Source organism: Xyrauchen texanus, chromosome 35 (assembly GCF_025860055.1).
Source record: "Xyrauchen texanus isolate HMW12.3.18 chromosome 35, RBS_HiC_50CHRs, whole genome shotgun sequence".
In the NCBI taxonomy this organism is placed as follows: Eukaryota; Metazoa; Chordata; class Actinopteri; order Cypriniformes; family Catostomidae; genus Xyrauchen; species Xyrauchen texanus.
Genome location: NC_068310.1, coordinates 2,444,187 through 2,458,473, shown reverse-complemented (window position 1 = coordinate 2,458,473; position 14,287 = coordinate 2,444,187). Strand labels below are relative to the sequence as shown.

Sequence of the window (14,287 nt, the reverse complement as noted above, 5' to 3'; positions counted from 1 at the left end):
TATACGTAACTGACGATATGTTATTTCTTTGTAACATAATGTTATAATGTTAGATATTTTTTCCAATATGACTTTATTCAAGCTGTTAAATTAGGAATGTTAAACTAAATGTATATTGCAGCACAGGGTGAAGTCAGTATGTACATTAACGACGATTTGAGACAAATAAATGTAAATTTAATATACAACTATGTAAATGGCGCTCTCTGTGGCGCGGCAGGGTTTTGAACAAGGTCCTGAGCCGTAGCTGGGCGCCGCGGACAGACGCCGAATGGCGCCACCGGTGTGTGTACACTCATAGAGAATAATGTGTTCGAATTTTAAAGACATGGCGCTGAGCTTCTCGTTCGGTGTGCGACCCCCTTATGATGTTCAGGTACAGAGAAATGGGTGTTCTACAGTTACTAAAGTGTTCCATCTGGTTGCTAGGCAGTTGCCAGGATAATAATAAAAAGGTTGCTTTCTATCTCGAGTGAAATGACTCTACGACATTCTGCTGCAGATATATGTGTGTTGAAATGTGGTTGCTAGGGTGACCCTGTCTGGTATCTATGCAGTTGCCAGGGTGATACTAACTAGTCAAACAAGCCAACACAGAAGTCTTCTGATCCGAAGAAATCCCACTGAGCCATTTTGAATGGAAGTCAATGGGGTTTGGTTGCCAGGGTGTGCCAAATAGTTGCTAGGGCATGGCTAATAGTTTCCAGGGTGATACTTAAAGGCTCCTACCTAGTCTGAGTCAAAAAAGCCAAAGTCGAAGTGTCTACGATGAGGAGCAGATATATGGCTTTGCAATATGGTTGATAGGGTGAGCCCATCTGGTTGCTAGGCAGTTACCAGCGTGATACTAAAGAGTGTAATGAGCTCAATCTGAATTCTCTATAACATTCTGATCCGGAGATATCCATCTAAGCCATTTTGAAAGGAAGTCAATGGAGTTTGTTGCTAGGATCCTCTAAATGGTTGCTAGGGCATGGCTAATTTGTTTCCAAGGTGATTCAAAGACTGATTGCTAACCAAAGTAAGACAAGCCATCCATGAAGACTCTATGACTTTCTGATCTGGAGATATGATCTGACAAATTTCTTGTCACTGTTTAGTCATACCCTGATCACTCAGAAAAGTCATAGCACACCTCTCCTCAATAAGCCGGTGGATTAAACACCTCATTGTAGATGGTTCGACAAATGGTGTGGGATGAGTTAGGTTCCAAAGTTTTGTCCGGAAAAATAATCCGTGTGTGAGATAATAATAGTGATTATTTTCTAAAGCAAGCACCGCTAATACGAAGAAGGATACTGAATGTCTTGGAGCACCGCTTGACCAATCAAATAAGAAGACTCAAAATAACTTCTGTACAATGGTGAATAAGATAATTTAAATGTACCTTCATTTTTGATAGTGTAACTTGTTACTTATGGCGTTTTGGGAAGCACCTTATGTGATAATATGATATTTAATGTGGAGAATTTCCAAATGGCCTCATTTCCAATTAATGTTGTTTTCTTCACATATTTGAATTAGTCAGACCGAGAGGAATAAGGCGCACACACGCACACACACTACATTCTTGGGAGATCTGCAGCTTAAGGTGGGCTTGTACATTCCTAGGATTGTATGGAGTATGTTTTAGGGTTTGAAGATTTGTCTTCAGGTTTTGGAAGGTTTTAGAGATTTTAAAATGGACAAGGCTGTTGTAGATCAGTGCTTCTCAACTGGTTTTGTTTTACATTAGACATCAAGTGGTGAGCTAACACATAATACCTAAATTTCTTATCGTACAAAATTAAAATGGATGCTTTCATGCTCTTAGAAGTCAATAATTCACAGTTCACATAATCGGCACAAACAGTGTTCCTCCTTGTGGCAAGTGAACCTGTATTTAACGTGGTCTGGGTCGCAGTTCTGTTGAATACAATTGTTCTTTTTTTTTTGATGAATTTTTGCACAAATACTGTAGTTTTATTGGAGGTATGGCTTCAAAAGTCAACAACAATAACATATATTTACTTTTAGCCTATTCATTTTGCTGTCCTAACTAAATATAATTATATGGTTATGTTAGCCTTAATAATTTCCATTTAGCACTGTTTTGTTTTTCTGCTGACCTACCAGAACAGACCTGCAGCCCATTATTGGGTCATGACCCACCAGTTAATTTAGTATGAAGATCTGTGGGTTGTTTAAGGCAGTGGTTCTCAACCATGGGGCCGGGACCCACTAGGGGACCTCAGCATGCTTCCAAGGGGGCTTCAAGATGAATTTTTAATTAATTTAAAATAAAAAAATATTAAAATCATTAAAATAATCCCTTTTGCCTCCTTAGGGACATTTTTGTAATTTCAATTTATGTTTTTTCAATCATGTTGGCTGTGTTAATCCCAATGCCATACATTTTGCCAAAGGTGTGTATTTTCGGGGGAATTTTGATATTTCAACCTCTGTTCCTATAATACATCTATAATACACTGTGTACAAACAATAGTTACAGTCATGACTTTCAGGACATAAATGTCCATTGAAACCCATTAAAACGGCAGTTTTTGATCCCAGTGCCATTAAAGCATAAAATCCAGAATTCTATGATATTATGCTTTCATTCCGGAGCCCTGGATTCATAATTTATATATTTTGTATCTTTTCCACCAGATGACACAATTTTTCTTATGTTTAGCCTATGGAGCAAATACATGCTTTTCCCCTATTTTCTTTTTGCTGTATTATAGAGCACTGCAGGCCAATTTAATAAATGATGCAGTTAAAATTGTGTGGGTGTGTTGGTGTGTTGGTGTGTGTGTGTGTGTGTGTGTGTGTGTGTGTGTGTGTGTGTGTGTGTGTGTGTGTGTGTGTGTGTGTGTGTGTGTGTGTGTGTGTGTGTGTGTGTGAGAAAAACAACAGTGGCATTATGTAAACAAACTGGCATTTAAAGGGTTAAAATCCTCAAAATGAATGAATATGTGTTAGTTATAGAACTGATGTTAGCTACAACAATTAACCAGATGACACAATTTTTCTTATGTTTAGCCTATGGAGCAAATACATGCTTTTCCCCTATTTTCTTTTTGCTGTATTATAGAGCACTGCAGGCCAATTTAATAAATGATGCAGTTAAAATTGTGTGGGTGTGTTGGTATGTGTGTGTGTGTGTGTGTGTGTGTGTGTGTGTGTGTGTGTGTGTGTGTGTGTGTGTGTGTGTGTGTGTGTGTGTGTGTGTGAGCGTGTATTTATCACTTTGTGGGGACCAAATGTCCCCATAAGGATAGTAAAACCCGAAATGTTTGACCTTGTGGGGACATTTTGTCGGTCCCCATGAGGAAAACAGCTTATAAATCATACTAAATTATGTTTTTGAAAATGTAAAAATGCAGAAAGTTTTCTATGAGGGTTAGGTTTAGGGGTAGGGTTAGGTTTAGGGGATAGAATATAAAGTTTGTACAGTATAAAAACCATTATGTCTATGGAAAGTCCCCATAAAACATGGAAACACAACGTGTGTGTGTGTGTGTGTGTGTGTGTGTGTGTGTGTGTGTGTGTGTGTGTGTGTGTGTGTGTGTGTGTGTGTGCGTGTATTTATCACTTTGTGGGGACCAAATGTCCCCATAAGGATAGTAAAACCCGAAATGTTTGACCTTGTGGGGACATTTTGTCAGTCCCCATGAGGAAAACAGCTTATAAATCATACTAAATTATGTTTTTGAAAATGTAAAAATGCAGAAAGTTTTCTGTGAGGGTTAGGTTTAGGGGTAGGGTTAGGTTTAGGGGATAGAATATAAAGTTTGTACAGTATAAAAACCATTATGTCTATGGAAAGTCCCCATAAAACATGGAAACACAACATATGTGTGTGTGTGTGTGTGTGTGTGTGTGTGTGTGTGAGAAAAACAACAGTGGCATTATGTAAACAAACTGGCATTTAAAGGGTTAAAATCCTCAAAATGAATGAATATGTGTTAGTTATAGAACTGATGTTAGCTACAACAATTAACTATTGAAAGTGGAAAATAATATTAATATATAATGTAATCATTTAATATATAATTATAAATATAATTGTGGCAGGGCGGAGGGTGGGGCCGGGTTGTGATTATACACACCCAGTCCCTTATCAGGTGAATTAAGCCTCTAAGGCAGATGGTGGTGCGACGAGAGAGAGATAGTTTACGGACATGTCCGTCGTGTGTGTGTGTTTGTTTTTGTTTGAGTTAATCATTAAAATATTATTTATATCGTCAAGCCGGTTCTCGCCTCCTCCTTTCCATTGAACAGCTTTACAATAATTAATATATATATTATAAAATATATAATTAATATATATACATTTTATGCAGACATTTTTGTCCTCTAAGGACCTCTGAGTAACCTTTTTTTATTGACTCACAAGGGTTAATTAAAATGCAAAAAATACTTTAAGATTGATGCCTAAAGACTCTTTCTGAAACTTCTAGAATAAATTGTATTATGATTAATATTTTAATCAGACACGTGTAGTTTCGGGCTAGGGGACCTTCACATTTTGTCTTGGACAGTGGGGGGCCTTGGAGTCAAAAATGTTGAGAACCACTAGATCAGGGGTGCTCAATACTTCGATCACAATCTACTAGTCGATCGCAAAGGCAATGCTGGTAGATCGCACAAAATGTAAATGTACTTTAGTTAAATTTTTATAAAATTTCTGAGAACAGAGTGCGAAATTGCGATGCTACTGCCCGGATTAGGCAAAACTGTCTGATTCCATTCAGTGCAAGTCATCAGAATAAGGTAAATGCCCTGGCTATTGTAATCTATTGTGCTGTAGGTGTTTTGGGTTTAGTTTTAAAACTGAATATCAACATTGAACATTATTATATATTTTTCTATTAATTAGAAGATGAATTCCATGTAGGAATACATGCAGTAGTCCCAACAAGCATTTTCTTTTTTTAATGAAACTGTGTTTTTTTAGTTGGTAGATCTTTTTATTTATTTATTTATTTATTTTATTAACAGACAGACATACAAACCAAAATAGTGCATTAACGAACAATATAGTAATTCCATAATTCCAGAAGTGAAAATAACAGTGTGTGTGTGTGTGTGTGTGTGTGTGTGTGTGTGTGTGTGTGTGTGTGTGTGTGTGTGTGTGTGTGTGTGTGTGTGTGTGTGTGTGTGTGTGTGTGTGTGTGTGTGTGTGTGTGTGTGTGTGTGTGTGCATAAGCAAAATAACCATTTATTATTTATTACCATCATCATTACCATCACCACCGCCACTCCTCACTACCAACATGCTGCCAACATTGTATCAGTCAATTTTTATTTCTATTCTTATTTCCATCTTTCCTCCTATGTAACAATTACCATTGTCAGCACTATTCAAAAATAAAAGATACTTTAATAAGATAATATAAGATAACCCTCCCCCCCACATCTCTTTAATCCCTATTTTCTCCTAAAAAATTGTTTTTATTTTATTTATTTATTTATTTATTTTTGTATGTTATGTGTAGTGTTTAATGTGCATTAAAACAAGGGGTATAGTGTGAGAGTGTCTCAACTTGGGACAGAGATGCTGTCCCATGGAAACCACTTCTCTCCTGTCTTGCCTGCCTAAGTGTTTGAGGTTTTTCAGTGTATATATACATACATACATTTTATTTTATTTTTTATTTTTTTCTCCTTTTTCCTTTCTTTTTTTCCTTTTTTTCCCCTTTCCCCTTTCCCTTTTTCTCTTTTCCTCTCTATTCTACGTTGTGATGCATTAAAAACACATGAAAAGATTAGGGGGGAATTTTGGAAACAATCAATTGATTTAACTACAGCAGTAGTTGGTAGATCTTATTAAGTTGGTCATTTAAAAGTAGATCATCACACAAAAAAGTGTGAGCACCTCTGACCTAGATTAAGGGATGTGCCAGTCTGCACACTGTTAAGAGTCATTGTCTTTCTCAGAACAAGACGCACACACACTTATGAGGACACAGTCCAGCCCTGGATGTGTGATGGCACATTAATGCATGGAACATAAGGTTATTTTGGGGAGTGAGCAACTGACTGAATGTGGAACAACAAGTCCTGTCCAATTCTTCTAACCCCAATGGCAAATATTGTTTTGTAACACTTTATAATAAGGTTGCATTTTTAAACATTAGTTAACTACATTAGTTATCATGAAATAACAATGAACAATAATATTACAGCACAAACCTTGAGATACACATTTTTTATTTATGCACCCAGTTTTCAGTATTTCAAAAACAATTTGCAAATTAACCAGCATTTCCACCCCAAAATTAAATAAAAAATGGAAGAAATGAAAATAGAAGTTGAAGCCACTGTGGCTCTAATATTAAATGTAATAAATAACTTACTGCTTACAGTGCTATATATATATATATCTTTTTTTTTATGTGCATTTCAGAGATTTCATTTACATGTTGGTGTTTCTATCCAGCAGTTTTAATGCAATATCCCAAAATTGACAGTAAAATATGTAGAAAGAAACTATTAATGTCAATGCCATTGGTTCACACTTATTCAGCAGTTCAAATGTGGAATGGAAAATGTTATTATTATTATTATTTTATGTTCTTCTCTTGCACTTTGTCTGTGATTTCTCACTTTTGCTGATAAAATTGGGCTGATGGCCCATTAAGTTGGTTGTACTAGCCACAAGTTTAAATAATTATGTTTTGTGTCAGTATGAAAATGGCCTCTCTCTCTCTCTCTCTCTCTCTCTCTCTCTCTCTCTCTCTCTCTCTCTCTCTCTCGTCAGTTAATGAATACCTGTTCATGGTTCAAGCCCATGGCATTCAGATCTGTGAGAATGTGAAGAATATTGGTGCACAGGTTATTGAGCAGGTGGTGCGCAGCGCCTACAACATCAACAGTACAGGTATGAAAAACACTGAAATGTTCTCATCATTTTCATAAAGAAGGGATAGTGTACCCAAACATTCTGCTATTATTTACACATCCTCACATCACTCCAAACCAGTACACTTGAGTAGTACTTGAAATTCTGAAAAATTTACTGAAAATCAGTGGTGACTGGCACTATTGTGTCACAAAATATAAATTGCTATTGTTGTTTGGTGTAATCCGAGTACAAAGTAATTAGCTACATTAATCTACAAAAAAGTAGTGTAACAGATTACAATTTGATTTCTTGTTATCAGATTACAGTTATTGACATAATATTAAAGTTAATACTAAGTATTAACTTTAATGTAAGTAAATTACTAGGGTTACATATACTTCTAAAATTAAATTATTTATGTAGAATACATTTAAATTATGAATTCATATGTACGTCTGCTTGCATTTCTGTGACAGGTCAAGGGTGTGCGACAATAAACAAGAAGGAAATGAAGACATTATTTGGAACTTCTTAATGAAATGTTTTTTAGAAAGTAGCTTAAAAGTAAAGTAATTAGTAATGTGATTACTTTTCGTATTTAGTAATCTGATTAAGTTATTCGTTATCTGTAGCTGATTACTTTTCCAAACACTGGTTTAACTGCTCACTTGAGGGGAAGACTTTCAGTGAATAACGACTTCATTTTTTGTCTGTTCCTCACACTAAGCTATCATATTGCCACAGAAGACTTGAAATATCGCGCACAAGTTGTGTGGAACACATTTATGATATTTCGGATACTTTTTTTGTGCCGTTGCACCATTTTTGAAGCACAAAGCTGTAATCACCATTCATTGAAACTGTATGGATTTGTATTGTATATGTATTGCATCTCTTTTTGTTGTCCACGGAAGAAGTTTAGAATAGCATGAGGGTGAGTAAATTATGAAAGACTTTTCATTTCTGGTGAACACTGGACATCCTGTCTGTAGTGATGTCATATCCTTTGTAAATACGTTATGGTAATAGAGATGATGAATAATTGATTCTCTGTGTTTTTAGACTACACATATGAGTTTAATTTGAGTGAGACAGATGTGCCCACCACTCCATTCCTCCCTGAGGACTTTGTGTACATGCCGGATCAGGTCTGCCCCGAGAAATTTCCCTCCATGAGTAAGTGCTGAGACTTCACATTTTTAAGATGCTTCTGCTATTATCTGTGATGTCATCATCAGCTACTGTATGTGCTTACGCAATCACAAAAGTGTTCTAGAAACATGCACAAGTCAATTATATCATATAACATTTAATTAAGGTGACATTCCCTTATGAAAAACCATTGTTTTACTACAGTAACATAGTTTAACCATTATGTTTGTAGTAAAACCATATAAACCATACAATTAAAGGAATGTTCCAGGTTAAATACAAGTTAAGCTCAATTGACAGAATTTGTGGCATAATGTTGATTACCAAAAATATTATTTTGACTTTCTTTAAAACAAGCATAAATTTGAGGTACAGTGTGGCACTTACAATGGAAGTGAATGAGGCCAATCTTTTGGAGGGTTTAAAAGCAGAAATGTGAAGCTTATAATTTCCATGAATTACACTTACATTAATTCTTCTGATCAAACTTGAGTATTATTTGAGCTGTAAAGTTGTTTAAATTGTAATTTTTACAGTAATTTTAGGGTTTATTGACATTACATCGTCATGACAACTAATTTTTGTAATAAGCTTAACTTGTATTGAACCTGGAATATTCCTTTAATCATGGTTATAACAGGATTATTATAATAATATCAAAGTTCATTCTCATAAGCGTTAAACAGATAGGTATACAACATGAAATTAAGTGTTCATTTCCTCTAAATATATACCAATAAACTAGGAAACACCATATTTTATATAACATAATGGAAATATAGGGATAAACAGCAGCAATGCACTATATATTTCGCTTCACACAAAATGTAAGTCGCTGCAGAGGTGAACGCTCAAGTGAATCAGTGAGTCATTTAGATTAACTAGTTCATTTACATGAACCGTCAAAAGAACTGACTTCCCAGTGCTAAATATAAGTGAATCATTCATTTGAACCTGTTAAATTACTGTCTGAAGCGATTCACTGAAATGATTCGGTTTTCCCAACATTACATGAGAGAAATGGGACGGTTCAGGTGAGTGTATTTGATCACTCCCTCGACTGCATTGCTGTGTTCACAGTACAATGTGACAAAGTGTTTTATTACTCTACATTGCTACTTGTGTTTAAATGTAGCTCATTACTGGAAAAGTGACACTATTGTGAAAATAGCTGAACTACCGTTATGCTACTGAAATGCTTTGATACTTTCTGTTAACTACTCCCCAACAGAGATTGCACTGCCATTAATGTTTGCTCATTTAAATGAAAATAATCGTTGTACAGGTTATTTTTTACAGTAGTACAATAAAAATACTATAATGAGAATGGAAGCAAATCCCCATTGAAAATGATGAGACAAAAGTAAAGACATATTATAGAAATGAAAATGAGATTTTGTTGAGAATTGAGTGGAAATTGTCATTAAAATAATGTAAATATATATATATATATATATATATATATATATATATATATATATATATATATATATATATATATATATATATATATATATATATATATGAATGGTCCTTAAACAGGCTTAAGTAAAATGTAAATGCTTATTTGTGTCTGTTGATTTTGAGTTGAAATACGAGCTGTACATGTTCTTTTGAGATTAACTTTGATACTACAGTTATTGAGCTGATAATAATTACATGAGATTGTCTCTGTGTGTCTCTCAGAAGGTCGTGTGAAGGTGAACATGAGTGAAGTTGGTCTAGTGGACGTGGAGAAGCTTCTGAAGGAGGCCGATCCCAGTCTGAGCCGCGGAGGCCACTGGAAACCCCAAGACTGCCTCCCACGCTGGAAGGTGACTCATGTTCTTCCTGCTAGTGTGGTAACACTCTTCACGCTGCAGTCTGTGCACACAGAGTTTCTCACAGCTAAAAAAAAAATTGTGCTGCTGAACCTGCAGCATTCATAACATAACTTGTTGCATGAGAAGCATTGTTACAAGTGTGGTTTCATCTATTTTCATGCACATATAGGCTGTTATGTTTTAGAGACAAGCTTTATTCTCTTATTTGAGTGATTAAAAGTGCACACACGTTTACTTAGGGACATAATTAATTAATTGGGGACATACAGAGACTTCTACACTCAAAAAAATATTTTAGCCTATTTTTAAGATTTATACGTTTCAAAAAGCATAGTGCAAATAGCAACAAAAAGGGTCTTCTTTGCACTAAGTGCAAATATCGGCATATACTATTTGCAAATCGAATTAAATACTAACATACAGTATAGGGGCATCACTGCAGCATGTTTATTTAGAGTCCAACAGTGGCCTACACCAACCCTTGACCTATCCCTTACCTTCCCTTACAAAAATTAACCATGGGTTTACTACAGTAACCATAGTATCATCATGGTATTTTGTAGTAAAATCATAGTAACTACAAACTTAAACATGGTTACTACAGTATATTAACACCATGGTTAATTGCATTACAACTATGACTTGGTTGCTACATGGTTACTACAATTTACTATAGTAAAACCATGGTTTACATTGTTCCCAACTCAACTCACCGACCATCACCATGACCATATGAGTGCAAAGGTCCGTGCTGTGTGGCGAGTGCTTTATCCACCTACTGCAAATAATCACTCCATAAAAAAATCCATCAAATTGAATTGTGCAATTTTTAATGTCTGTGCCCCCTGTCAATATCCCTGATATTTAAACAAAATATCAATGCATTATGACAGCAGAATAATATTTGCTTATGGTGCTTAAGAGACTGTCTGAATAGTCCACACACTGCTAAAACATTACTGGTATCAAGTGTTCAATGCATCTGCCTTGCCATGTTCTGTCTTGAACGCTTTTATTAAAAAAGCATTTACACATTCTAAAGATTGTAAATTCTATGTATAAATGACACTTTAATTGAATTAATTAATTAATACTTGGACACCTCTTTACAAGAACAAGTTAAAGGAAATGGTGACCATTTAGAAGACCTGTACATGCTGATTATAGTCTACTGATTAAATTCTAACCTAAAATCATTCATTTACCCAAGAATTGTACTGCAATAGTCATTATAAAGAACAGCATGGAAACATGGTTTAAAATGTGTAGGTAAAACAAGAATGTTAGGGTGTATTGACTAATTTAAAAAATTTTGTTTCAAATCTGTTTCTTTATGTTTTAACAAATCTTACTCAAATTTGGTGAATCTTTATTTGTCTTTAAAAAATTGTATGCCCACAAATATTAAAACAGCAAATTATGTTTTATATGTGTACAGGGGATATTTAAGCTATACAGTTGCCCCTCTACAAGCACACACTCTTATAATCCCCACCCTTTTCATATAATAAAAGTGATTGTTCAATGAGGCTGTCATTCTGAATAAAACATCACATTTTTTACATTTCCACAGAAGAGTGAAAGACATAGGGTTTTGGAAAAACATGAAGGGAAGTAAATGATGACCGAATGTAATTTGTTTATGGGTGAACTATCCTTTTGAGAGGAATTACAGCTAAACAGCCATTGTAGCCAAGTAGATTCAAAGCTAGTTTAAAATGATCAAGTTATTTTAATTTTAGTTATTTTTTAGTAAATGAATACAAGAAAGAATCATATTTAATAATTTTCATGTATTTGCACCAAATTTACAATGCATAGAAATAATGTCTTGGTTACTATTGTAACCTCCGTTCCCCGAGGGAGGGAACGAGACGTTGTGTTGAAGGAAGTGACACAAGGGGTCTTCTCGGATGCCGAATCGTACCTCTGAACCTGAGAAAAGGCCAATTTCAAGTTGGCAGACAGAATATGCATGCCCCGCCCTGGACATACGGGTATAAAGGGAAGCTGGGCAGCGAATGCCAGTCAGGATTTTGCACTGAGGAGCCGAAAGGATGAAGCACGGCCATTAACAGTACTAGGTCTAGTGCGGTGGCAGGAGGGACACAACGTCTCTAGAGGCACCTGTACCAAATGCACGTAGTCCTCCCCAACGCCCCCTCAAACGAGTTTAGCATACCCACCTTAGGTTTTCCCGCACCCCTGAGGGGGAAAAAGGTGTTACGTGCCTAGAATGCGAGCAAGCCCAGCAGCTGCAGCCTTCTCTCTCATTATTTCTCTCACATAGGATGTAAAGCAGCTGGGGCCCAACTTAAGTCGGGGAAGGCGGTCTTTCCCAGGGGGGAGCAGGAAATTCTGTCAGGAGCAGCAGGTGTCCCGAGGCTAGCGGTCCTGAGAGAAGACTCGAGGCATTAACCCTGCTCCACACACCCGGCAGGGGGTGGCTTAGAGACTGAGGAAGAGGCCTAAGGAGGCGTCTTCAGAACTTGTCAGCGCTGACGTGCCGGGTGCTTAGGTGGGACCGGAGGCAAGGCAGCTGTCCGGCCCACAAATTTCCTATTCTTTCAGGAGGGGAAGACCCTGCAGAGGCCACACCCTGCCCAGTCCAGGGGGAGGTAATGTGTGGCAAATACACCACGAGGTTTGTGAAGCTGGACGTGGGACACGGCGCGGTGGTAGGTTCAGCCTAACATGGGGGGACTCTACAGGCACGGGGCTGAGGCAGCGGGGCTGCCTGAGGGAAACGCGGGTCTGCCAGGGGGACCGTACTGCAGAAAATACACACGTGGAGTTAGCCTGAAGAGGGAACTATGCCCATGGAGCCCGACCCCAGTACAGAGACCTGAGACTCGTACTGGGTCTAGCCACGAGTTGCTCTGAATTCCTGGGCTAGAAGGCTAGAGAGGAAAAACATCCAGGCAGTGACGCTCAGTGGCTGACCTGGGACAGAAGGCCCACTGGATCACTTTGGTGAAGGGCGCAAGATGCAAGCGGAACACCCGGTTGGTTGTACCGCATTACCGTGTTCTACCGGCTCGGACCTGACTAAACACGGGATGAGACTGACTCAACCCTCAGATTGTAAAATCTGCCAAAGGTATTGGGTGTTGCCCAGCCCGCTGCTCTGCAGATGTCTGCTAGGGAGGTGCCGTGGCTCAGTGCCCACGAGGATGCCACACTTCTAGTAGAGTGTGCTCGGACCTGCAGGGGGGTGGGCACGCCCTGGGCAGGATAGGCTAAGGAAATAGCATCAACAACCCAGTGGGCTAGCCTCTGTTTGGAGATGGCGTTCCCTTTCTGCCGTCTGCCAAAGCAGACAAAAGCTGCTCAGAACATCTAAAGCTCTGTGTGCGGTTCACATAGGTATGCAAAGCCTGCACCGGACACAGCAACGAAAGGGCTGGGTTTGCCTCCTCCAGAGGCAGCACTTGCAGGTTCACTACCTGGTCCCTGAAAGGGGTCGTAGGAACCTTGGGCACATAGCCCGGTCGGGGTCTCAGGATAATGTGAGAAAGCGCCAGACCGAACTCCAGGCATGTGTCGCTGACAGAGAACGGTTGCAGGTCTCCAAACCTCTTGATTGAGGCTAATCAGGAGGGCCGTCTTTAAGGAGAGGGCCTTGAACTCGACTGAATTAAACGGCTCAAATGGGGGTATCTGAAGGCCCGAGAGGACCACTGAGAGATCCCAAGAGGGAAACAGGCTAGGCCGGGGAGGATTCAGTCTCCGGGCGTCTTTCAGGGACCTGATAATCAAGTCGTGCTTACCAAGGGACTTGCCATCTACTGCGTGGTGGTGGCTACATACACTTTCAATGTGGAGGAGGACAGCCTCCCCTCCAGCCTATCCTGCAGGAATAGAAGCACTATTAGAATATTGGAATAGAAGACCGGACGGTGCATCTCTGTGGGTCTTCAGCCCGGGAAGAACACCAGTTTGCGAACAAGCGCCACTTTAGGTTATAAAGTTGCCTGGTTGATGGAGCTCTGGTTTGATTGATCGTGTCTACGACAGCAGGTCTACTAGATCTACTAGATCTTCCGCATCCCGTCCAGGGGCCAGATGTGGAGGTTCCAGAGGTCTGGATGCGGATGCCAGTGGGTGCCCCGTCCCTGAGAAAGAAGGTCCTTCCTCAAGGGGATTTTCCAGGGAGGAGCTGTCGGAAAATCCCCTTGAGGAAGGAGATCGGAAAACCAGGTGCCGGTGGGCCAGTAGGGGGCCACCAAGCTGACCTGTTCCTCGTCCTCCATGATCTTGCACAGCACCGATGCAAGAAGGCTCACTGGGGGAAATGCGTACTAGCCCCCGGGGCCAGCTGTGTGCCAGCGCGTCTATCCCGAGGGGAGCATCCGTCAGGGAATACCAGAGCGGGCAGTGGGAGTTGTCTTCGGAGGCAAAGAAGTCTACCTGTGCCTTGCCGAATCGGTCCCAAATGAGCTGGACCGCCTGGGGGTGGAGCCTCCACTCTCCGCTGGGC

At 38.9% G+C, this 14,287-nt stretch overlaps 1 protein-coding gene across 2 annotated transcripts in view; it reads left to right on the top strand.

Annotated features, from left to right (window-relative positions):
• Nucleotides 1–14,287, top strand: part of LOC127628879 (beta-1,4-galactosyltransferase 5-like) — a 49,881-nt gene that overhangs the window by 24,815 nt on the left and 10,779 nt on the right. For both annotated transcript variants that reach the window (XM_052105831.1, XM_052105830.1), the window contains exons 2-4: nt 6,749–6,868; nt 7,895–8,008; nt 9,671–9,798. In XM_052105831.1, the coding sequence (XP_051961791.1) occupies nt 6,766–6,868; nt 7,895–8,008; nt 9,671–9,798 (345 nt within the window). In that variant the 5' untranslated portion in view covers nt 6,749–6,765. The remainder of the gene's footprint in view (nt 1–6,748; nt 6,869–7,894; nt 8,009–9,670; nt 9,799–14,287) is intronic.